Consider the following 26212-nt stretch of genomic DNA (forward strand, 5'->3'; position numbering starts at 1 on the left):
GTGGGCGGGCCGAGGGCAGCGGGCGGGACACAGCCCCCTCGGCGGGACCACGAGCCCCCGTGCTCCCCTCAGGGGAGGCCGCCCCTTCCCGCGCTCCCCTCGGCGCGAAGCCGCATCCCCTCAGGTGCCTCCAGAGGAGGGGCCGCCCCTCCCCGCGCTGCCCCGGGGGGAGGTCACCTCCCTCACAGCTGCAGTCCCCCACAGCCCCCCCCCGCCCCGGTTCAGACGTAGCTGACAACACCTTACAAAAAAACCACAAATGCGTTTTCTGCCTGTGCTGTTCAGGAAGAAAGTTTACCTCAAACTGGGGTTCTCAGACAAGGCCGAGGTAGGTGCCCGTGACAGTTCCAGGCGGACGGCAGGGTTACGCGGGACCTCGGATCTAACTGCCGCCCTGGACACCACAGCTCTACTAACTCCATCCGACAGAGCGGGCAGTATCGGGGGCAAAAACACAACGAATATTTGCTAAGGTGCTTGCACCCTGGACAAGGACAATGTGAGGTATCTAGAGGAAAAGAAGAGAGCCGGTTCAACATCACAACAGCAACACATGCAATTAAGAGCTTGGGTTTTTTTGGTGTTGGTTTTTTTTTTTCTTTTAAATCAGCTTTATTTTTCTAACTGTTATTTCAATTTCCCATAGCACCTTGGCAATGTCAAAAACAAATACAAATACATGTATTATCATTTTAACATTTAAAGCATGAACCTACTTTACACAAATTTTGTTTTGGACAGTTTTGACAACAGGAATATACCAGAACAGACAAAGTATAGAAGCCAGATAGGTTGCTTTTTTCTCCTTTCACTGAAGCCCTACCACTTTGAAGAGAGATCATAAATGCCAAGGGGAAGCTGGATTCATCCGGGAGGAACAAGATGTCTGTAGTAACTTGAGCTCAATATATTATCTGAATATTTTGTATTCTATAAAAATTAGAACAAAAACCATTTATGCACAGTCTGTTTACATTTGAAGTTGCATTTTTGGAAACTGTATCCATAACTGAAGCTCCATAAAAATAAACCTCTGGTTCTTAAATATAAAATTTTAAAGTTGTTACAGGTTAGTTTGCAGATGGATTTTTCAGAAATAAGTTGCTTTAACTCCATTTCAAGTCCTCCCAACTGTACATTAAAAACAGACTCAATTAACCTCTTGAAGTGCCTATGCTAAAGGCACTTAAGAGAAGAGCCAACTAAAACACTACAACAAACCAAAATCATGTACCATCCTAAAGGAAGCTCAGACTATATGTAATATATACACACAAAGAAAAGCATGATAAATCATTCCGATTAATGGCAACAATCTTATGTTTCAGAAGGAAATATCAAAATTAGAAACAAAAATTCTATTGCATATCTGTAGTAATCAAGGATTTACAAAAAAACTTATCAGAAGCAATTTCCCCCCGAAGTGCATTTTTGTTGCATCGTCTGTAATACAATGGCGCATTTTACAAATTTAAAATATCATCTGTACATACCAGATATTTTACCCCAGGTGAACATTCACTCGGGTAACAGTAAAAATAGCGGACATTTTCAAGACAATTAAGCTGATATTGACAAAGTAGTAAGGCCATAGCTATTTAACTACAGTAAAGCATTGATTAAGTCACTTATTTGCTACTGATCTGCCACAGTATCATCTTTCTCTTCTGGTTAATAGAGTGGGTTACTTTTTTTTTTTCTTTTTTTTTTTTTTTTTTTTTTTAATCTACTGCTAAAACTGCACCATCATACTGTGCCAGGCTAACTTTTTTTTAAAAAAAACAAAGATAGCAGGAATGTAAGATACTATAAAACTAACTTAATTTTAGAAATGAAAAGAAAAAACTTTTTGCACTTTTAATTTTACTATCACATGCAAATAATTACTTCTCTTTTCACTCCCCAGCAGAAGTACAAGAGAGTGGCCCAATCTTTTCCATGCACAATAATTTGGAAAAGAACTTAACTGGGGAAGTATACTTCTGTAGCTAACAAAAGTCAACAATTCTGAAAACAAGTCACAGTTCATAAAACTGAAAGTTACGTGTGATTTGCACCTTCTGGTATTTAGTATCAGCAGAGTAGGAAAATTTGTCCTTACATCGTGTGGTAAGCTACCAAGAAGGAACCATGGAGAACTGTTCTTTGTCACTTCAAGTGCACACTGAACACCGCTGTTGAAGAAGGGACAGTTTCACCTCTGCTGATAAAATGACACAGCTCAAGCGAAATCAATGAGCTGTACCAGCAGTCAGTCTGGCTCCCAAACGATCGCTTTGTCCCCGTTTCCCCCAGTCTGTCAGAACAGGCAAACTTGGTGGGTAGAGACACAATAGCTTGCCCGAGTCCATCACGGGGATGAGAATGTAGCAGCTAGCCCGTCTAAGTTACGTGTTTGCCATGCAATACAAGTACTGCAGGAGAACTTGCACACAAAACTATGGTTTTCACAGCCTTTATATTTACTTGGTTATTTCCCGCCCCCCAAAAGAACAGAAAGGAAAAAAAAACAAAACCACAGTTATAAATGGCAATGGGGGAGGGGGGAGAAGGGAAATGCTAATGTTAAATCCTTGCACGCAGGTATTAAATAAATAATTATGAGCGCCCTAATCTGATAAAAGTTAGAATATGCTGGAAAGAGCCAACAGGTTTACAGACTTATTTGCATACACTGTACAAGAGCCATGATCTGCTGCTGGAAAACGCACACCCAGGACATACAAAGCATCCTTTCCACAGTCAAGTTTTTCCAATCACCTTACAAGAAAGACTGAACTGCAGTTATTTTTTTTTCCACATCTAATAAATGAAGAAGTTACATTTCACAATTGTTAAAAATTCAGATCTTTCAGAATTACAAGGTTATTCTACGCACTGCACTGCGGATGCCTGCGTGGATCAGAATTAGCACGCCGCCTTTGCCACGGAGGCCAGAGATCAACATCTGCACAAGCCTCTTCCCAAACAACTCTTCCTTTGAACAGCAAACAGCTTACGGCAGCAATTAGCACCCCAACACTTACTCAACTTTGCAATGACAGTGCACATCTATCCTAAATATCTGTGACTATCATACAGGTTTGTTTTTTCCAGTTTGATTGCAGTAGTTGTTTATACCCTTTAGAATGATTAAAAACTAACTTTGAATTAATTTTCTTTCAGAACTTTAACACTTAAATATTTAAACTTCTCTATCATTCCAACAAATGTAGCATTATCGAAATAAACGGAGAAGGGTTCTGTAAGCATCCCTAAACTGTAGACGTGATCAACGATTTTTTTACTAAATTAAAAAAACCTCCCAAAGTACAGGTAGTTTAAAAGTGAATAATGATTTTGGTTTTTTTATATATATATGTATATATATAACATGCGTAGAAATGAACAGTTAACTGCATAAATACATTATATTGTGTTATGAATCAAATCAAAGCAATTGCCAAGCTGAATAATAAGTTAGAGAAATGACAACTCTGGCTTTATATATATATTTATAAAAATAGATATGAGTGTTCTCAAAGCAGTTGATAGAGAATGCCTACTGAGTAAAAAGTCGCCATGGGTTATCTGGCTAAGAAATCAGAAGATGAAAATTTTCACAGTTATTTTAACTGCCACTTACATTCATTCTAATGGCAACACTAGCATATATTACTAAGATGTTTACGGTATATATCACAATTGAGTTTTCCAGTGTTCACAACTTACGACTTTAAATTTGTACACTTGCTATTCACTAAAAAAAGGAAAAAAAAAAAAAAGGTGTGATTCTTACTGCTGGAAGCTACTTTTTCCTAACACTTTATACAGAACTTTGAACCCTGGCATGCTGATTTTGGCAGATTAATGCACTGAATTTTCCTATTTCAGTATTATGGTAATCACCTTTAAACTTAACCACTTACTACACAATAGTGTTGCAAATTTAGTCAGCATACAGCTAGGCAAGATGCTACCTTTCAAGTAGCTTCTCTGAACATGAGGGGTTTTGTTTAACTCTTTACCTCTAGTTCCACTTTAAACAGTTAAAAAAAGTCAGTTGCTACTACATCAGCTGTAAACAATGAGTTCCCAGTAGATATAAACCCTGATTTCTAGTATACAGCATCCAATACCCTACTCCAGAACACAAAGATAGGTCAGTATATAGAAAACCCAGCCATGTCTCTGATTTGCTAGCCATTCAGAGAGACATCAGTTTAACCCTGGTAGGGGCACGCAGAACTCCGTGCCCAGAGTTCCCACCTGCAAGGCAGAATTCCACATCTGCAACTGGAATTCCAGGCTCTTTACTTGTGAAGCTAACATCACATACTGTGTAGCCACCCATCAATCCTATACTGGGCCTGCCTCAGGAAAACATACCATGATAAATGCACAAAAGTCTGTAATAAAGAGATTAGAGAAAGTAACAAGCAAGAAAAAAAAAACAAACCTAAGAAGTTGCCCTCAAAAGGAGGAGAGGAAAAAGGGCAAATTAAAAATTCTGACGTGCTCCCTTCTGCCTCCTTCCAATCGCGTCTAGAAGACAATTTTTGCTGTCCATGTGCTCTGATCTACAATCCAGTATCCTGTAAAAATTATAGTTTAAAAAGCTTGCTGAATGAATTATTAGTAAGGTCAAGAGACTATACTTCAAGCTGGAAACACAAAGTTTACTACAGTAGTACATTCAGTTTTTATCATCAGTGACTAAGTCATGACAACAGTATCTGGCTGCACTCATTCCACTCACACGCCGACCAAGCACCTCAGCTGCAGACGTGCTCTGCAATGCAAGGCCATCAATGGCAGACACATCATCCGACAAGCCAAATGTTAAATAGGTTAAAAAAAGTTCTAATTTTACAGAAATGCTCATTTTTCAAAAATAATATTCTCTTATCCTTTTCCTCCTACACTGAGGGACAGGTTAATTTGTCAATTCATATTCTTTCACTTTGTCAAAATGCTAGTTCACAACCCCAAAACTGATTTCAAGCAGGAAACCCTCTGCAAATTAAAAACAAAAATACAAAAATTATAATCTCTATATTTATATTGATTGGAATCCTCCAGCATTTGTGAAATCACTTTTAGAGATGAATTTTGGGACCCTCCACAACTTCTCCACACAAGCCACGCTCCAGTTCAGTATTCCCCTTCATGAATACTTCTTTCTCACAGTCTCCTTTGCTGCTTATTAGTCCACAGCTCAAATTAAATAGAGAATAATTGGCTGCACAAGCGTTACTTTGGTGACCGGGGTGGCACATACTGCTCCTTGCCGATACGTCGAGGTGCTCCCTGAGGCGATGATCTGCGTCCAAATTGGCGCCTCTGTTCCCTGATTTTCCCAGCAGCTCCCCTGGGAGGCCCGTTGCCTCGGAACCCAGAATAATCCTTCATTCGACCTTCAACCTTGTCATGAGCCTTCTCTGAAGCCTTCTCAGGTGTGCCATTTTCTTCATTTTTGGCAGGGGGAACTATGTTGGTGCGATGTTCCCTAAGAGGCTGAACAGGAACTGGAGGAGGCTCCTTTGGGGGCTTCTGGCAAACTTCAGCATAACTTAGCTTGCGTGGCTCCTTTGGGACCAAGGGAGAAGAGCAAGGTTTACACACCAGAATGACCATGCTATGCTCTTCCAGACTATCCCAGGCACAACGTCAAGACACAACAGCAAGAACACGTAGAGGGAGCGATTACACCACAGCCGTGGCAAACTGCTCAAGAGAAGGTCCCAAGTGCTCTATCGGCACATCCAAGAGAAAGCTCCCCATGCTCCCCACTCACTCCCTGCTCTGGGCCTTACCTGCATCAACAAAGCAGGAGCTGCACTTGCATTAGTAGAAGGTGAAGTGGTATTTGTCCTTGGCGGCTTTGCAGCACTGACAGGAGAGACAGACACCGGTGGGGAAGCGTGGCTTGTAACATCTTTCTGAGCAGACACTTCTTCTGGTTTGCTGTCTGGCTGAACTGTGCTGTTAAATCAAGAACAATTTAACATTAAAACCCACTAACACCGAAATTGATGTTTGAGAAAGCATTTTCTTTCTTTGAAGTCACAACTGCGTTTTTCGCAGAACAGGATGGTACCCAGAATAACAGCCATTACCACCACGATTTGTTGTTTCCATATAGTGGCCTCTAGAGAAGCTGCCTACCACAGACAGAGAAGAAACAGCCACCATTATTGCCACCTTGCCGGACACCAGCTAGAGTCTTTGCTAGAACATGCAAATTTTAATATTTTTGATTCAAGTAATCTGCATACCTTAACACCACGGCTTCAGTCTCGCTCGGTGAACTCACACTTGTCACAGGCTCTTGGACAGTGCTGTGCGTCTGTTCTTCCTGAGCAGGAGCTGGACAGCTGGGCAGCAAATCTTTGCTTTCCTGTACAGAAAGCATAAGTTGCAAAATATGGAAAGATCGCAAATGTGCTTAAATTGTTCCTCAATATGCCAGTTCACGACATCTGAAAAGTGGGGTATTTCCAAAGGCTGCTCAAGTCCTGATTATAGGAATTCTATTTCTTTTGGAGCATCGCCTCTAAAGCAATCACCCTTTATATGGGCAAAACAAACAGCAGATAAAATGAGAAGGCTGTATCACCCAGATTATCAATGCGTAGCCCCACCAGCTCAAACAACAGATTCATCTGGAAACAGCCCTTGCCTACACTACACACAAACTGTTCCTACTTCAATAGCCAACGCTCCTCATTTGCCTGTTTTATTCCAAAACAGTACCGAGCTTACAATAGTGTAATTACAGAAGCTTCAGCTAAATACCCGCAAAAAGCCAAGGAAACCCAAGAACAGAAAGACAGAAAATGCGCTATTACAAACATAGTTTGATGTTTGAGCTTAAAGCATTCTAATGTGCAGCTCTAACATAAACTGATTCTTTAAGCAGGGGGGAAGGGAGACACAGCATATGCATACTCCTGTGCGCGTGCCAGAGACAAGAGCAGGTACCTTTTCTTTGCAGACTCCTTTAACGATATCGGACATCCTGCTCTCCAGCACAGGCTCTCCCGGTATTTTTGCTGTGCTGCCAGGCAAAGGTGGGAAATTTGATGCTAGCAAGTCAAACTTTGGTGTCTGAGTCTTTGTTTCTGCTGAAGGCTGAGGTCTCTAGAGAAGGAAAATACCTGTTAATAGAGCTATAACACCTAGCATTAAAAGCATTGAGCAAGTGTCAGGGAATTTCCTAGAAATACTAAATACCCACAGCGTAATCTGGGAATTTAAGGACTATGCCGTTCCTTCAATAAATGCAAAGTCAACTTTGTGCAACTCCTTGCAATAAGGGAAGTGGAACTTACTGAAACCCGGTCATCTTCTCGTCTCCTCCGACCTCTGAAAACGTTTCTCCTTTAAAGGCAAAAAAAAGTCAGTAAGTGCATTCATCTAGCTGAAGCGCGCACTCATCTGCACAAAGGGGAGCCTATGGCAGGGGATTTACAGCAGCCTACTGATGTTTCCCAAGATACAGTTCTGGGATGTTCTCCATCTTCAGGAGGGGTCAAAGCTCTTACACTCTTGGAACATAGCCAATACGGGAAACAATTTCTCTTTTCTCTCCCCGTGGAGGAGGTACCCTAGAGCATTATATCTGAACAAGCACAATGACAATTAGACTACAATATTATAGAATAGTATCCTATAATTCTATAGTAATAAACTTATTCATCTGATTTCTCACGTATCTGTGTTGGTCACTTATTTTTAAGTGTCTAAATCCTGAATTAACAGACAAAAGATAAAAGCAGTTAATCTTACAATCTTTAGAAGCATCAAATTCCCCAACCAAGAATTTGCTTATTATTTACAGCAATACAAATACCAACTTTACTTCAGCAACTGTTTTAATTCTGGGGACAAATCAAGCAGTTATTTTGAAATAAAGACACCTCACTATCTTACTGCAAGATGTTCGTCAGAATAACTAATAGCTGTACAGTCAAGCAGGAAGCATTCATGCTCCCAGTTAAGTATTTATCATGCCTGGTTTATTTAAATGTCAGTTTTGTCCTGGTCAGTCTTTACAGAAATACTTATTGTGCCAATGGTTGGTGATCCTTGGCTCTCACAAGTCATTTGAACCTCCAACACCATGTCCCGGCTGCATTGTTGTGTTGCAGCAAAAAGTCAGTTCTTTACCTGCCCCTGCCAATGCCATAATCTCCATTCTGCTCCATCTGCGCGGTAGGAGAATCCTTCTGGGAATAACCTTGGTCTTGGTGCCCAGTTAACGTACTGTTATGTCGCTCCATAACAAAATTCCTTGAGTTGGTTCTGTTCAGTGGTCCATCCCCCATTGGCATGGTACTGACGGCAGCTGGACCCTCCACAGCATGTTCTGAGCTGTTAGATGATCGGAAGTGAGGCTTCACACTGCAGGACACAGAGCAGCAGCTGTGTAATCCAGAGTTTAAAGAACACGATGCAAAACTAGCACCAACTACAGTTCATTCGTAGCTGACAAGAAAGGAGGAGGTCAGTAAGTACTGGAACTCCATCAGAGAACTTGTTTCCTACATACATTTGTCAAGAACAAAGAAAATTGTTCTTCCTTACCTCCATCTATTCCTTTTGTTCTAGTTTTCTTGCAACCTCCCCTCCTGTCAAGTGTTGCCATTTGAAGAAAACATCGAGATCACTGCCCAACAGATACCAAAGGGGGAAAAGAAAACCAATCCAAAAACCAAACCAACCAACAAAACACCCCCAAAACCTAGGGGTGGTAGAAGAGCCAGAAGAACCCAATGAGGGATTCTTCATTTGCCTCGGCCTGCAGCACGGGCACAGGGTATTGGAAAGTGATCTGGAGAACTAAGCCAAGCCTGAGGAACAAACTCATCTGGCCACAAGCAAAAAGACTGAACTGAAACAAGAAGCCAGGAGCAGATGATGACTAAATAGGCTGAAGAGAACAGGGGAGATAAGGCTAGGGTAGCTGAGAGCCCTCCTCCCCAAGAGCTTGAAAAGCCAGGACCTTAATCTCACTGTTCCTGTTATCAAACACCCACAACACTGACTCTGCAGTTTACAATATCCCAGACATTTTACCCAGATATTGATTATTCAGCATCAAAGTTGTATTTCCTTTGAACGTAGATGCAGCTGTGCATGCTCAGTGTTTCTGCAAGTTAAGGCTCTGGATCTTAAATGCAGAATTACCCAGAAAAACTCTGACCTACCATAACAGGGAACAGTTTTCTGGAGCAGCATTCAGGTGCCTTAGACTATTTTCCACTTCTGCACCTCGCTGTCTTTTCCATTCAGCACCAATCAGCTTCAGCAAGCGAGGCAAGGACCTTAAACTATATCTTTCTCCTCTGGTCAACTCTGCGCATCTCATAATTTAAGGACAGAAGGAGGATTTTGCATGCTTACTGTTTTTAAACAAATCTCATTATAACATTCCATGCAATCAGAAGAAATTCTCCCACTGCCAGCCAAAGTATGATTCCTGTCTGGGGGGAGAAGTTAACTTGACTACATGATCTCTTACAGAGTAATCAAGGAGCAGCCTGCAGCCTGAAAAAGGGTCCTCTCTTTCAACAGACCATAAATCATGCAGCTTTTGGTTTCTCTAAGCTAAGCGAATATGAAAAGGCATGTTGTAGATGCCACAGACCCTAGACCGCCTAACAAAGAGGTAGTTTCCTTCCAGCTTCCACCAATAAACTTGTTCTCTCCCAATTGGCCAGAGAATTTAAGTTGGGAAGAAAAGAAAGCAAAATAGGAGAATTCAACAAATGACAAATTATCATTTGTTAGCACTAACTCAGAACAGCAGTAAGTGATATGGCTGTAGCAGCAGCAGATTCCTCCCTCTGCTCAGCCACCGTCCTGTGGTACTTTAAAAATCAACTCCACCGCTATGTGATAGACTTCTCCATAGCCTTGCATTAACAGCTGAACGTTTTTGCAGCATTTCATATGTAACCAGAAAGCAGAACAAAAATCACCTTTTAATAGCCCAATTTTGAGTGGCCAAATTAATCTGCTTTACCAAAGACATTTTAAGTTACTTTTTAGATGGCTAGATAGGAAAATATCAATTTAATCAATATCGGCACTGAGGATTCTCTGTTACAAAGACTCAATCTTCCTTTCCCACAAGGATGTTGCAACAAATCAGTGCAAAATAAATATGATGGGCTTAAACAAATGTTTAGCTACAGAGAAAAATCCAATACTTAACTATTAACTGCCTGTATGACAAAACAAATCAAGTTTAATGAGGCAGGACAGACACCCAAAAGGAGCAGCTGGATGAACCTCTCCAAATGAACTCTTCTGCAATCCAAGAGAAGATACGCTGAACAAAGATTAATTTATACTTCACAGCTTCAAGAAGCATTAAGAACCAGTTTTAAGGCCCCAATAAGATTAAGTTTTCCATCAGCAAAGACCATAGGGACGAGGAGGTAAGATAACTAAATTCTTCCATTTTGTTCAATTCGTTCTTAAAATGGAAGATTCTCAAGTCATTAGTCAGCCCTCAGATCTCATAATCTTACCCATCATTGAGAAGGCCACAATCTTGTCTGGGCAGAAGAGCAAAGCAGAAAAGCAAGGAAAGATAAGGAAGAAAAAAAGCAGAGAGGAGAGATGATGTGAGAGAGCAAAAAGAAGGAAAAGCATGAAGTGCAGGCTGCCCAGACAATCGACTGTTGGACCTGTTCTCTCTTAGCGCGATACTTGATCATCACTGGGCCAAACCTTCAAGGCTATGCCTCACTGTTACCTTATCCGTCTCCTGTTCGCAAAGGAATCCTGATGAAGCATAACTAATGTCTGCTTCCAGAATATGAAGATTTATTACCGCAAAAACAGAGCTTTGTACTAGCACAAAGGCTGAGCAAGATTGGCAGGAAAGATAAGACAACCAAGACAGACCAGCAGAACCTGTACGCGCTTGACCCTAAAGCTATAACTTCACAATGACTGAAGTTTCACAAATTAAAGTCTTAACATAACCAACGGAGTTTTAAAAGCTTAAGGATTATACAGATGTTTTCTACAAGGCAGCAGTGAACATGTGGGTGTTTCAAGATGTTAATATTTGGGTACATACAATTCTTGTACAGTTTCAGCATCCATACTTCTGAGCAGATCCATATACATGAGAGTTTTACAGGTTTAAGTTTGGGCACAATTTAAGGCAAAAAACCCCCAAACACCTTTATAAAAAGATCTTAGTTGAGAGCTGAGCAGCTGTAACTGAATCAGCTGCCCCGTCTTCCAAGTAGAGTCATACTACCAGCTTCACAGCCTGTATTAAGACTCTGCTGAGTCACCGCAGCCCAAATTCCAAAGTTCACCTCTTGCCAACAGCCACAAACCTTAACTGCATCACAAAACCACTTATGGCAGTTGTCAACCGATTTCTCAAACAGTATAAAAAGCAATTCCCATGCTACCAGCCCGCATGCTGAATACAGTGAAAGAGCTTGCAAATAAAACAATTTCCACCCACACAAACAGATTACTATTCCATTGTATTTACAGAGTACTGTTCCAGCAAATATAAAGCTGTGTCCTCCTCCCCAGTGTTTATATCTGAGTCCTTACAGTTATCAGGAAAAGATGGGGATAAAGCAAATAAATTATAGTAACAGACTCTGCATCAAGCAGTTTTAGCATACAGCGGTCAGGGCATGCAACTCTCAGCTGCATAAACTGAATGGCTCTCTGCAAGACTAATCACACAACAGGAAAAGCTTACGTTTGTGCTGCAGGAGTTTATAATCTGCGTATAACAAACATAATTAGAAGTATTACCTTAAGAGGAAGTTATTCTTTTGTCTGCAGAAATTCCTCTGAGGCTGTTTAAGGAGATATCTTTGCTCTCTCCAGCACATATGTCCATTATTTTAGGATTTTAAGCTGCCACCTTGATTTTAATTTTATGTTACAAATCAAGTTGAAAAACATCATACATATTTGATAAACAAAGTAAGTAACCTAGTCCCATCAGAAGGCACTGCATTTTACAAGTGCAAGCAACACTTCAGGACCTCAATACTGTAAGTTCTCAGAGAGCAAACAACTGACAGAGCTATCTTACCGATTTCTATGGAATGGGCGACCTATACTCAAAGAAGCAGCATTTGTTTTATATGATCCTGGTGTATTAAAGCCATTCACAAATCCACCGTTAGGGAAGGGGGCCTGCAACAGACAGAACAGTCTCAATGGCTGAACTAACAAGAAAAACGTTTGCAGTTTTATGAGATCAGCTTTGGCAGTTAATCATCTAGTCTGTTTGTATTTTATGCTGGGCTACTCTATCTAGTATGTTGTGAACTTACTACTAAAGAGAAAACCCCACCAGGTTAACAGCCTGCACATCCACTTTGGCATCAGAGTCCTCCTGTTCCTACTAGCTACTGGATAACAGGAGCCACTGTTCCTACACTAGCTACTGGGTAACAGAATTTCACACCAAAATTTCTTGAAATAAATGGCAGCCAATGGCGAGACACACAGCCTCTCTGACAGTCTTGCTTTATCAGGTCCATGATATAACATGAAGTATCATAAAACAGAGGGATCTGACTAGAAAACCTGTGCATTCTACAGCTGAAAAGCCCATTAACCCTATTGATTTGTTAACCAAATTATTACTGATGTTTTGGGCTACCTCCCCTCATTTCATCAGCTGTTACTTACCAGTGGTGTTTCAAAGTAAGGTGCAGGATTTGGAGACCACGTCTGAGGCACAATGCTGTAAATAGAGTACTGCTGAGGACTATATACAGGCTGCATAAACAGTGGCGAGGCAAACTGTGCTTGTGTTTGAACTGGCTGAGTATAGACACTGGAATCCACTACCCGGTAACCATTCTTAGCAAAAAATGTGTTGATGGCTTTTATCCTTGCCTGCAAGATATCAAATCACATCACATACATTAGTTGGGAGAAAAGGAGAAGCAGAACATGAAATCTTTCTTGCCTACTGAAATGATAACAGAAGGAGTGTGAAGAGGAAGTAGGTTGATTACTGCTTACAAATAAAAACTCTGATAAAAATCAACACAGATTACATTCTTACAGCGTGCTAAAGGGAAGGACACATGCTGCTTTAGCTAGAGAATCTGTCAAGTTTAAGATAAACGCTGCTGTCTATAGCAGTAACTGTCCAGTTTGCTGGACGGTTCCTCTCACAGTACAAACAGCTTGCTTCAGCCTTATTTGTAGAGCAGCTAACTCAAGCTAGAGACTCATGATGGCAAGAGCCCCTCTCCTGAGTTCTGCAGACCCAGATTCTGGGGAAAGTGGAGAAGGAAAGACGAAACAGGAATGTATTTCACACCTCATGGGAAGCAGCACTGTGAATAACCAGCAGCCACTGAACTGTAATTTTTCAAAGCTGCCCATGACCTCATTCAAGTTAACAGCCTACAGAGCAAGTGTTATGAACTATCCCACTGCTAATTCCTTAGTTCCCCCCCATAAATGCACACTATCATTCAAACAGAAACAATATATAACTCAATTCAAACAGAAACCTCATATAAAGCAGCCTTACCATTACTGGCTTGCCCTGAAAGGTTTTCACTTCTTCCCTTAAGTATTTAAATGCCTGCAGATACAAAAAAGATTAACATTAGAATATCTTGATAAAATTGTGCTTCTCAAAGGATATGACATGATTTAACATGAATGTGTAGCAATATGCTTCCCTGTTAGCCCAGCTAAATTAATTAACACTTCAAATTCAGGATACGAGATGCCAGTTATGGCCAGAGAGTACTGAGGCAAGAGGCAGACAAGGGAATTATAACTCTACAATCTCTCAGCTTTTTTCTCTATTACCTAGAATTTGCCAATAACCTCTTAAAATAACAAAAGGGGGATCAGTAAATAAACATTTCTTTTAGCTGCAGGAAGCATGCGTGCAATTCTCTTTTGCAAGGGAATTATTAATAACAAAATTGAGATCTCATTAACAGTTGAAGGCAGCCTTACCTGTTGCGCATCTGTATCTGACTGGAATGTAACGTACCAGTTGTTGTTGTGAGCAAACTCACAGCTTATCACTTTGGGGCAGTTTTCATTTTTAAACAGAGCCTTAACCTCCTAGGGGAGAGAAGAAGTCGGGCAGTTAAGCGGACCTAGCTCTAAGCTGTAAATTGAACACTAAACCAACAAAAGTCTACACTCCAGCTCCTCAGCTGCAATTTTCCTTTGATCAGGGATGTTCTTTTATTCCCTTGACAGGTCTGCCAGACACCAAATGATCCTCTACCTGTTTCTGAACCCAAGAATACTAGCCCAACCTACTGAGCTCCCCTAATAAAAAGTAGCAAGCCCATCTGGTAAGAAAATCAAGATCAGTGTAGAACTGGTGATATTTCTATACGAAAGAGGTAGCAAAAACATGGCTTATAGATCAGAAGAGTCAACTTGACAAGAATGATTCTAAGAAATATTTCTAAATCAAGGCAATAATTTAGACAGCTTTGCAATAATCAGATTTTATAGAGAGGGCAAAGCAGCTGTTCAGTGTTTGCATTAAAAGACCTAATTAAAAATGCTAGTAGACAAACACCCTGTGTTAAACTTTAAAAAACAAAGAACTAAATCATTCTGTTAGCCAAATATCAGTAGGAATTTTATTATCCTCCCTTCTCTGAACATAATGAGCTCAGCTCACACTGGGTCACAATGAATGAGAAATGTTTAGTAACATTTCTTGCTGCCAAAACAACCATCTGACTTCAAGTAAAGTTACCACTGTGACAAAAATTCAGCCTGAATTCCAAGCTATGCCCTGGACTGATTTTATTTTTGGATCTGAAAAGAGACCAGTTCAAACTTCCTTTCAGAAAAGCCTAGCTAGCTCAATTTTTGGTGGAAAAAAGTTTACTTAAGAGCATTTTAATGTATTAGTAAATAATGGGAAGGGACAACAACGACAACAAGTTTTTGCTTTGGCTTTTTTGACAATACATCCAGGCAGAAAAAATTACTTATGTGGTTTACAAGAAAAATATGTGTGTTTAATCAAATTAAATACCAGTTGACCTTTTAAGCAACACTTCCTGTTGCTGTTTGAAGCACTGTTGAAGATACCTTCCAAAAACATCAACAGGCTTTTATTTCTTTCTTTTCTATTTATTTACCTCTATAGGCGTTGTTTCGGGGATCTCACGGAGAATGATAATACATCGTTTGTGGTTTGGTCTAACTTTCTCCCCTCTCTCATCCACTTGTACCATAGGAGAAGCTAAAATTAAAATATAAAAGTTAGCTTAACACTGGACATTGTGCGCTGCAAAACATCTCAGCAGCACTGGACTCCATTATCCAACTTGTAACAAAGAACTGCGATGGACTGCTTAAGAAACCAGATTTCTTGAATTCAGGGTAAAGAGCTGTTTTATCAGCTATAGTCTGTTAGATCTTCAGTACGTTTTAGCTGTTTGTCTGATGTTGCCTCCATCTACAGCTCAGATATCTAAAAAGCTCAGTCCCAAATTCAATTCTCTCCCAGCTCAAATTCAAGTAACAGGATATAAAAACATTCCTAGACAGAGCCCTAATAGGAAAAGTTCTAATAAGACAAAGGAAATCAAGTCAGAATAAAGACTTTAAAAGTTCACTTACAACTGTTTCCACAAGAAGCCATGTGCAGAATCAGCACAGGACAGTATGTCAGAAGAATTGAAGCTAACTTTTTCTAATAAGCTTTTTCTAGTTTTATCGTTTCCAGTAAACCTTTGCACTGAATCAGAAGACTAGGTTTACTCCCAGAATAAGACTTTCATTGCTAGCAATATTTTAGAGTAACCTCTTACTGGGGCAGATTTAGGCAGATTATTATAAAGCATAACTAGAATTCAGGAGTCTGGACCAGCCACTTATTCAAACATCTCTGCAGAACGAGGTTCCCATCACCATTTACCAGAAAAATATGCCGTAACCAGTTAAGAGACTAATACATTTCTCTAAAGCAAGGGAGGATTCTTTGTTCTACTAATACAGACACCAAACACCAAGACTTACATCTCAAAACTTCAAGAATAAGGTCCATATCAGTTGTCAGCTTCTTAATACCTTCCATGTTTGCAATTGTCCATATTGGAACAAACTGATCACTATCCATTTGAGACATCAAGTAGAGATCCTTTGAAAGATTCTCACTAAAAAGACACAAGTTCACTATTTTATAAAAATCCTGAACTTTACTTACAGAAGCCTCAAAACAACAGCATAACTGCAGGCTTAAATATTCACCAATACCATTCACAACTAACTCTAGCCACAATGTACTCAGATTTTCTCTTCTGGAAAAAATCCTAGCAGATCACAAAGCAGAAGATAATTAGAAAACTTAATGAAAGTTACAGCACTCTACATGTTAGTCTGCAAAAAGGATCCTGCCAGAGAGACCTCTTCTGGTAATACACAGCTGAATTATCTCAGTATCTTACAATTGTGAAGCACAGAAGTCATACTCAATTCTCATTAAAGGACAAGGTTGCACGGACTGAAACAGCTGAAAGGTATCACAGGGTTTCCACAGCATTTTAGCAAATCTTGTTTCATATCGCAACCAACTCTCACTCACAGTTAACATTTTTATGAAGATGACAGCACATATCAAGCCAAAAAAGGGAAAAATTTCTCAACAATTTTAATAAATTGTTTATACAAAGTTGAATTAACTGTACTGTACCGTGAAAAGCAGAATTCAAGTTGTTTTTTCAAACATTCTCTAATGTCTTCTGTGGACACAGTGGAGCTGCCTTCACCTAAAAGTTGCCACATTCACATCAGATCTCAGTTTCACAGTAAGAATACAATGCAAGAATGCGTTTCATTGTACAATAAAAGAATGAATCCTTCGGGGTAAGACCAAGAGGAGAAGGTCATGAGACACGCTTAAAGACCACCATACTACACATTCCCAAAATGACTTGGATCCCACGGTTTTCACCTACTTGGCCAAGTGCTATGGCTGCCTTGGATCTTCTCGAATACGCATTGAATGGAACATTTCAAAGTTCCTACTCAGGATTTACAAGTCACATCATAACGGCAGCAGACTACAGAGGATTCCAGTGGTATTCTAACTTGAGTACTCACCAGACACTTCATAGATTTGGTATCCAAGATCTTCAGTGGCTAGGACAATTCCATTTGCGGATGCTTCATCAACTCCTGTGCCATTTCTTGTGGCTTCACAAGATGGGGAATACATCACTTCATATTGCTTGCAGCTATCCTCTGAAATCTCTATGTTACCTGGCAAAAGAACACATCATCAACAGAAAACCTACTATAAGCTTCAGAATATTTTCCATTTGAAAAATTTTGGCTACCAACATTAAAACAAATACTCAAGAATGCTGTAACTGAAAGTGTCTAGACTTAGTCCATGTTTCTTAGACTTTCAGCGACTACTTTGTATTGGGTAGCACTTTCTACCTCTCCAATTTCAGAAAGATCTTCTGATTTGCACTAGGGTCTCAGGGATAAGTAAATAATAGGATCATTAAATGTAAGATCCCCAAAAGTAGCAGAGGACCTAAAAAACAGGCTTTCCATCTAAAATTTAAAATATTTAAATGAGGTTCCTAAAAACAAAGCATTAAAATAGCTTACATCACTTCAATGCATTACATGATTCTTATTTATATAAAGGACTCAGGAGCACCTAGTGATTGTTACAAAACACAGTGGAACGACATTGAAATTGGCCAATCTCTTGCTCAGGACACCTCAGCTTAGTCTTCACCACAGCTGCTTGAGATAGAAACAAGCGCAACTTCAGTTTAATCTGACAGTCAGGCAAAGAAGATTGTTCAAAAAATCAACTGCTCTGCTAAATCTTTTCCACACTAGTGATGAATCCACTAAAAACATACTTTGAGAAGAGATACTATTCAACTACTTACATTAGAAATGGCTTAAAAGCAACGACGACGTCTTTGGAAAAATTGCCTTTAACTTTCCAGCAGTGTAACACTGCCAGGATTGCTTCATATTGTTATGAAGAGACAAACGAGTTTCTCTCAGCCAATGCACAAACTCAGTACTCTCTCTTCACTTCCGCTGACCTACCAGAAACTTTTGACAGAGTCACACAGACTGAATCCTCCCTTCTTTATCCCTAACTTCTCTTTAACCTTTTTCCAGGGAATCTTCTGCTTCCTGCTTAACAGGCCTCTGCCATATTTTGAGTAACCTCAGCTATACAATTAGCTTCCTATCAACTCTAAGCCAAATCAGAAGAGTTAAACCATTTGAATATTTAGTTCTGGAGGACAGGAGTGACCATGTGGTAAGGATGGAAAATGGGGACTGAAATGGAACACAGACTAAACTGGAAGGAGCTAACCATAGATGCTTTGGAGTTTCTATTCCAGTACAAATGCTACTGTCTAACAGGTCTCAGCAGCACCTCAGTGATCTACCAGGATTGTAGGTGGCCCTCAGATCTTATCTTCCTGTTCACAGGGTCAAGTATATACTAAAGTGCAGCAATGGCGAACAAGACAAGTCATGAATCCATTTCTACACATTTAGCATCTTGTTTCCCTCTTAGCGCGTTACTCAGTCATCACCGGGCCCCTTGGATCCTGTTACCTGCCGAAGTATTCTGTGCTAGCACAGCTCTGGACGCCTTCTTGAATTCCTAAACCAAAGCTCACTGGTCACACCTATAATCTCTATAAACTTTACTCTACTGCTTTCTCATGTTCATTTCATACTCGTTGCTACACCAGCACTAACAACCTCAAGGACAAGAGCAGGAGCTTGCTTCTCACTGCTGAACTCTTACAGAGAACCCCCAGCGCTACCTAGCAAGGGACGTATCATGGCCAGTGCTTAAACATGGGCCCGCGACATCTCACCCTCGGTATGAGTCCCTTGCGCAGCCGCTGTTTCTTGCCACGAGTGCTCTGCGCCATTTGTTGGTGGCACAGCCTCACCGCTCCCTTGGGGTACTTCTTGCCACACTTTTGCGTTAGGATTCAAACCAGCACCTTTCGATGTTACCTGCTGAAAGGACCAGAACACTTTTATTAGGAAAAAAAATCCAAAGATGCTTTAGAAGTCAAGCCAGACAATATAGCTGAATTTAGTGATTTTCTATAGAGTTCCACATCTCAAGTGTCTAACCAGCTATTAAGCACCTATGTGATTTTTCATTAATCAAAACAGGAAAATCCTTGGTATTTTCCAAGTATTTCATTTCTACCTCCATTAGAAGTGTTGCCTTCAACCTCTCTTTATTGACATCCGACAACATCAGCAGAGGAAGCGGCTAGCCGTCAAGGACTCGGGTAACTCATAAGCTTTTAAAGACTTGACTGTCATAATGCTCCAGTCCCCTTTCACCAGAAAGGGAATTTTTCCCTCCTCCAGACCCCTTCCTAGAAAGGAAGGTAAAAAAACATATTTCAAGGAGAAGAAACTAATGACTTACTGAATTAGTGACATCTATACTAACCAAGCATCACCTATGCTATGCTGGGATTCCTCATGAACTTACCTGGGTACTACCTGATTTCCCCATGAGTTTACCTACATCTTATACACATCAACGTACACTAATAATTTAAACCTGGAACCAAGGAGATCAAAGTTTTTGAAGTGCCAAGACAAACATACACACCATCACAGCCTGCTGGGCAAGGGGAACGGGATCGTCTCATTTTGAGTCGGGGCAACAAGGACCATAATTAGAGTAAGGGGGTAAACAGTGAGACAGACAAGAGAAACTGCTGGATTCCAACCTGGAACCTGACATAGACAAACGCTTATTTCTACAGCAAAAGATGGTGCCTTCCAAGGTCCCTTTCTGAGAGCTGCTCAGCAGCTCAAACGCATTTGGGTAAGGAGTCCAATAATCCAGCAACAGTATAGAGCATAAGCATTGTAAGGGCTTTCGCTCTACCGTGATAAAACTAACTCCTTCCACATTGACCAGAAAACTATGTTTTTGCAAAAATTCTCCTCCCAAGAATTCCTAACACTCTATAAGCGACTAATACACATTCCTCCAGGCAGGTTCCTTCAGACATTGAATGATAGTCCACTTCACTCACGCCATTTGCTTGAATTTAAAAGGCGAAATTAATCCTAGCTCATATCTCACAAATTCACAAATAAGGAAGTTTGATATTTCAGAGGCCAGCCTCTTGGATTCTGAAATTAAGGAGTGGCTTACTACCAGGCCTCAAACATAAAGCAAAAGGATAAGGAAGCAATTGCAATAGCTTTAGAGATAATTTCTCTGCCAAGGTCACACCTAGTTCCAAAGCTATTTGCTGCAAGGAGAAGCCCAAATTCAGTAACAAGAAGCCTCCAAACACTGGAGAGGTTCAAGAAAATCACGAGAGAAGGAAAAAAAAGATCACAATTTTTGCAAGGCCCTCTTTGAGATTCAAAATCCCCCACGCACAACTGATTTAATCCACACAGCAACAGAGTTTTCCCCCTTTCGTTAATCTTAGCACAAGAATATAGCTGGAAACAGAAAGAAGAACTAGAAATAGTTCAGTGTGAAGGGACACATGTACATTTCCCTTCTTAGTTTTCAGAGTAGTTCTTCAACGAAACAACCTTAGAAGAAAAACCCGGTAACCTGTTGCACCCACATACACTCACTGTCAATGCAGTTCAGCAAGTTCAAAACTTAACTCAGCTCAACTGCTGGTCACTCCTGTGACACAGCGTACCTGTCAGCGTGGGCACCTGCTCAGGAACTGAAACCCGGCAGATCCCATTTCCTTGAATTTACTTTTCACCAAAGCAAAAAAGACAAGACACGTCCAGAAGATGATTCATTATTTTATAAAAATAAACACTCACTCCCTTACGCCTTTGAGGTTAGCATTTAGGTCAAGCTGAAACTAATTTTAAGGAATAAGTATGATAAAGTGAAACTGAAACACTTTAGGGAGATTACTACACTTCTGGAGGTGATCAGAAGTAAAAAGCAACTCTGAGTATGGCAGATGATGTTACTCCCTTTAGCAAATACCGAAAGACATACGTGGTAACACGGAAGTTCAGAAATCACACGTCCAAGTGAAAAGTGCTAAGAAACTAAATAGATTTGGGCTGATAAAGTGATGAATGGATCTATTAATACCATGGCTGAAATACACACCTGAAACAGAGCGTGGGCTACTTCCTCTTTGTTCTAGAAACACTAAATGACATGTAATGCAATTCTGCAAGACCCAGCCCTGATGTCATGCATCTTAATAGCAAGACACCATGGACTCCGAGAGGATGAAAAGTCCCTAATTTACATAAGCTTTTTGAAAATACAGTCTGCTATGCTCCAGGAGCAGCGCCACTCCATTCTGGCAAGCAGCTCTTCTGAAGAGAAGGCCAAAATATCAATTCTTGCTTATTTAACTGAGGCTAACAAATACCGAGCCCATTTGATTGGCTGCAGAACAATCCTCCCAGCTGCTATCGGGAACTTTCATGATGAGGTTAAAGCTTTACAGAGTTACAAAGGTTAGGAACACTCGCTGGTATCCATGAGCTGACAAAGCTGTCCTCCTCAGCAGAGTTCCCCTCTAGTTTGCTTTCGGCAAACGTGGATCAAAGATTCTCCTCCAGCAATTCCTCAAAATGGACTATCGAAGCATTTATCTCATTTTGTATGGATGGCAAAGAATATTTTTCTTATTGTAACAGTCTAAATTACATTTAGCAGATCCAATTAAGCCAACAGGAATGAAAGTACTCAGTTTCTTTTAAAGCATTCTATTTCAATATTAATTCAAATTATCCTGCAACCAAAATCTTAACACTGAGCTTCTGACAGATTTCCCAGAGCAGACTGACTCTCTAAAAGGGAATCTAAGTGAAAAATCTAGAAGAGAATTTAATAAAACTTGTGAGGTGAGAATCTAAACATTTTCCAGAAGTGGAAATGTAAGCAGAGGGAAAAAAAACAAAGGTCAGCAAACCCATGGGAGGTTGGCAAAGAGCAGCTTTGTGCTGTCTGGGGGCCATGACAGGTAGGGAAACAGGCATCTGCAGCGGACTCAGACACATGCCACTGTAGTTACCTGTCACCTTTTCAAAGCTTATCCAGGCTGTGAAGCAAACCAAAAAAGAGACAAACCTGGTGTCACACCAAAAGCAACACGCAGAACTCCTTGGGAACTGACTGCAGGATATCACGTAACAACAGTTCAGTACTCTGAACGTCCCAGGTAATTCTCAAAACACACATTAACTTTAATGGTCACAAGAGAGTTACTTCCACTGAGTGCAGCATGTTTTTTTCATTAGCCAGTACGAGCACCCCAGAACCAGGGGTGCCTCCTTTATCCCTCGGCAAAGCAAACGCACAGCTGTGCCGTATGAAGATGGTACCACCCTCACCTGTGTCAATGGTGTCCATCACGTCTGTGTGACCAAGGACAATTTGGGGGGTTTGTCACCTAGAGGGAAGCAGGAAGCCTCACCTGCTAAGAAAGAGGGCCAGCAATACTCTGTGCTTTACACAGTCCTGGTTTTCTAGCTAGGAAACATCGCTGGCAACAATTAGGGCAGCATTTCACCCATCTGAAATGCAGATTTCAATTTTCCCAATAAATTACTAATATATTGAAATTAGGAACATGCACCCAACTGACCAAAACCCAAAGCAGGCACAGCAAGCCGTCATCAATTACATTTTTCACAATGCATTTAATAATATTCCCAATTCACCTTAATTATCAATTATAACAGCACACTGGCCCTGGCTGCAAGTGAAAAGCAAGACCTACCCCAAACATTAATGCATGAAAAACAGTATGAGCCTTACACCATTCCCTCACTGCAGCAAGTTTTTTGAGCTAGAAGATATTCAAGGAAAACAGAATTCTACCATGCACACTGTGAAGGAATCAATTCACAATCACCAGGTGCACACTGCAGTCAAGTCTAAATTACAACAATGACAGCTAAAGCAAGTCTGCTAATCCTCCCGAAAGCTTCAGGACTTCTAACACAATCTGGTTCTGTACCTTATTTTTCAGGCAACCCCAAAGATCCTGAGTCAAAAGTTGCTGTCTGCTTTCAAGCATCTGACCACAGCGTTTCAGAACACCTGGTCAACAGCTCAAGTTCCCTGTCCTGGCAGCGAAAAGGCACCTTCAGAAAGTCCGGATTCTCTTCAAGAACTCAAAATTAAACATTATTGACGCTTCCTGAATGAAGATCACAGAAACCAACTCGCAACACTATCAGCGGAAGAGAAAGAAGGAGATCAAACACAGCAATCAAAGTCAAGTTTGTGCGTTAAAAGGATTCGCTAAACGCCCAGACGCGCGCTGCCTGGCTTCGCAGGCTCCTGATTTGCTTCAGCTCCCTTTGAGCAGGCCGAGCCCCATCCACAACACAACCGCTCCATGTCACCGCTGCAGGTTCCAGAACCTGCCTCGCACAGTCGCTGCTCAGAGGGGCCACCTCCGTCTCGCAGGCTCAGCTCCTCTCCGCCACGCTCAGCCTCGATGAGGTTGGCTGCTCGCAGCTCCTGGCTGCAGTCATCGGGCTGCAGCTCTGATTAGCTTGAACAGTTCCTCTTCAAGTTAAATACTGTAAAACCAAATTCTTAAGACCTGTCATTCTGTGTTCATGACATCTTTTTTTCCTCTCAGTGCAAGTCAAGTAACATTCAGTTCAGAACTGACGCAATTAGTTTAAGAAAGAGAAGGTGTTTCCCAATCCTTTTTATTTAGAAGTTCTTAACTGCGGAATAGATGTTGGTATTCATGTAAAAGACCACCACCATCACGCTTGAACTGACCACACCATTGGCAATCGACTGGCTTCCCTCAGCTATTTCTTCATTAACCCAGTAGCTGTTTATTTTGTAGCTTTTTGGACAAAACTTATTGCAAAGTTTGAAGAAGCAGTGCAGTTGCCTGGGTTTGTCCAGCAAACGCTGAAACTTCTTCACAGAATCCCGTGAAACACCGTAAATGGGTGAAGCACCAGCACGGGCAGCGGCTGCAGACCCAGGCCCAGCCCAACGCGCTGCCCACCGCCCCTGCAGCTGCCCGAAGCGTCCGTGTGGCGCGCGCAGGGAGGGACACACCGACACGTCCAGCCCCCCCGCGCCCTCCCCGGGTGACCTCCACGTTTGGGGACGGGCCGACCGCGCTCGCAGCCGGGCTCCTCGCCCCCACACGGCCCCTGGCCTGGCGCGCTCAGAAACGGCAGGGCCGCTCCGCCGGCCGAGCCTGCTCCCCCCACTGCCATAAATCACCCTTCCCCCCCAAACAACCCTGGGTATTTAATTAATATATCTAACGCAGACGCCGCGCCCGGGCCGCGCCGCCGCTCCCAGCACGCCCAGGCCCAGTCGAAAGCGCCGACGCGCAGCCCCGCGGGGCGGCCGTGTGCTACCGAGGGGCGCCGGGCCGGGCCCGCCCCGCCGGTGCCAGGGCCGCTCCGCTCCCCGCCGCCCCCCCGAGGCGCAGGAGGCCCCGCGAGTTCCGCCCGCCGCCGAGCGGAGCTGGCGCGGCGGCCCCAGCCGCGCCGCGCGTAACCTTCACGGCAGGCCGCGGTGTGGCGGCTCCCCCGGAAGGTCACGGCAGTGCCTTTCACCCCCCCCTGCCGCCCCCACAGCGTTCCCCGGCACCGGCGGAACCTTCCAGAGCGCCAAGCCCCCCCCGCCCGCCGGGCCCACGGCCGCCGCCCCCGGATTTGCTGTGTCAGCCCCGTCCCCTCCCCCCGGCGCGGCGCGGCCGGCGCCGCGGAGCGGCGTGCGCGGCCTCCCGCCACATGGCCCGGCCCCGCGCCGCCCCGGCGCGCCTCACCTCCACGAACAGCAGCATCCTGCCGCCCGCGCCCAGGCCGGCGGGCCCGCGATCCGCGCCGCGCTCCCCGCTGCCCGGCGGCGGCCGCGCCAGCGCCAGCGATAAGGACACCCGGGCTCCGCCTCCGGCTCTTGCCGCCAGGGCCCGGCCCCCTCCCTCCCTCCGCCGCCCACCGCCTCTTCCGGAGCACGCCGGGCGCTTCCGGGGCACGGGCGGCGCCGGGCCGGCCCATTGCCTGCGCTGAGGGGCGGGGAAGGAACCACTCCGCCAGGGGGCGCGGCGGCTGCACCACTGCGCCGGCGCCCCCCGCGGGCGGGAGTGGGCTGCCCCGCACAGCCGAAGCACAGGGATGGGGAAATTACATAAATTTCTAGGGTTTGGGGTTTGTTTTTTTTTTTTTTTAAAGAAAGAACCCAAAATACTTTTTTCGTCCACAAAACGAAGGCGGATCCCCTGCCCCGCGGCGGGCCGAGTCTCTCCGCAGCAGCGCCTGGCGCCCTCCGCCCAGGCTTCGCACCCACCGCGCCGGCGGTTTTTTTCCCCGATTTCACCTCATTTCGGCGCTGCCGCGGGGCAGCCCGCAGGGGTCAGTGCTGAACAGGCCAACGGCAGGCGCTCCCCGCAACGATCCCGTCCCGCCCAGCACCGGCGGCCGGTGCCTGGCGCAGCCGCGCAGCAGGGCCCAGGGCGGAGCGGGCTCCTGACCGAGCCCCCGCCCGCACACCCCGGGCTGTGCCCCCCGCAGCCACAGCCCGCCGTTCACCCCCAGCTTGCTTATAGACCACACGTCCGCCGCGCCCCGGGAACGCGGCCGCAGACGGGGAAGGGGCCGGGGTGGCGGCTGGAGCTTCCACCACCGGGAACCGGTGGGGAGACGCCGGGAAGGGAAGCCTCGGGTCCGGTGAAAAACGTCACGGGACGCCGGATTTCCTCCAGACAGCGCCAATATAGAAAGGGCAGAAATCCACTGCAGTGTCTTTGTAAGGCGAGGCCGTAATACCAGTTCATCTCGCTGGGACAGACTCAGCTGAGCCCACTGGAGCCCGAATCGTTCAATCTGTGCGTTGCACGTTTCATATTCGCGTTGCAGAGGTGACACACCCGAGATGAGAGGAGAGGGCTGACAGAGGAAGGGCCAGGTCTCACCTCCCGAAGAGTCCTGCTCGCCTGCGCCTCGGCTCGCTGGCGTTACGCAGAGCCACAGCGGGTAGCAGCAGAGAGCGATGCCACAGAGGGGATTCCTGCAAGGAAAAAACACTTTGAAACCATTTCGCTTCAGAGCGACAGGGAGAGATCCACAAAACTTATTACAGCCAATTTAGGGGAACAAGGGTTGTTTTGGGGATCTTAGGTGATCAAGTAGTCTTCTATCAGAGAATTAATACGCTCTGCAGTGGGTTTGGTTCGGGTGAAGG

General features: G+C 43.4%; 1 protein-coding gene across 7 annotated transcripts; it reads right to left on the bottom strand.

The window, feature by feature from the left end:
• Positions 1-587: 587 nt before the first annotated feature.
• LARP4 (La ribonucleoprotein 4) lies at positions 588-24919 on the bottom strand. Of its 7 annotated transcripts, none has more exons than XM_075133665.1 (17): positions 24798-24875; positions 19217-19391; positions 18870-19017; positions 17098-17256; positions 16688-16763; positions 16015-16151; positions 15132-15235; positions 13975-14085; positions 13535-13588; positions 12676-12885; positions 12071-12174; positions 8152-8385; positions 7314-7362; positions 6964-7122; positions 6258-6379; positions 5796-5964; positions 588-5568 (listed from the first exon to the last, which is right to left on the bottom strand). In XM_075133665.1, the coding sequence occupies exons 2-17, from the start codon at positions 19265-19267 to the stop codon at positions 5233-5235; spliced, it is 2223 nt and encodes a 740-aa protein (XP_074989766.1). In that variant the 5' UTR covers positions 19268-19391; positions 24798-24875; the 3' UTR covers positions 588-5232. The 7 variants fall into 7 exon arrangements, 6 of the variants coding, with proteins under 6 accessions (XP_074989766.1, XP_074989768.1, XP_074989765.1 ...); XM_075133667.1 differs by lacking the exon at positions 24798-24875 and adding an exon at positions 22455-22952 and having other exon boundaries at positions 18870-19014; XM_075133664.1 differs by lacking the exon at positions 24798-24875 and adding an exon at positions 22455-22952.
• Positions 24920-26212: the final 1293 nt, after the last annotated feature.

The sequence above is a fragment of the Calonectris borealis genome, chromosome 30 (assembly GCF_964195595.1).
Source record: "Calonectris borealis chromosome 30, bCalBor7.hap1.2, whole genome shotgun sequence".
Lineage (NCBI taxonomy): Eukaryota > Metazoa > Chordata > Aves > Procellariiformes > Procellariidae > Calonectris > Calonectris borealis.

What these genes read in the sequence shown, in the direction of transcription:
- LARP4 (XM_075133665.1), bottom strand. Translation starts at nt 19,267, where the DNA reads ATGTTGTCGGATGTCAATAAAGAGAGGTTGAAGGCAACACTTCTAATG. An exon ending in TATGGCATTGGCAGGGGCAG is followed by an intron (nt 7,363 to 8,151) that starts GTAAAGAACTGA and finishes TTGCCTTTAAAG; the next exon opens with GAGAAACGTTTTCAGAGGTC. An exon ending in AAGGAGTCTGCAAAGAAAAG is followed by an intron (nt 6,380 to 6,963) that starts GTACCTGCTCTT and finishes CTTTCTGTACAG; the next exon opens with GAAAGCAAAGATTTGCTGCC.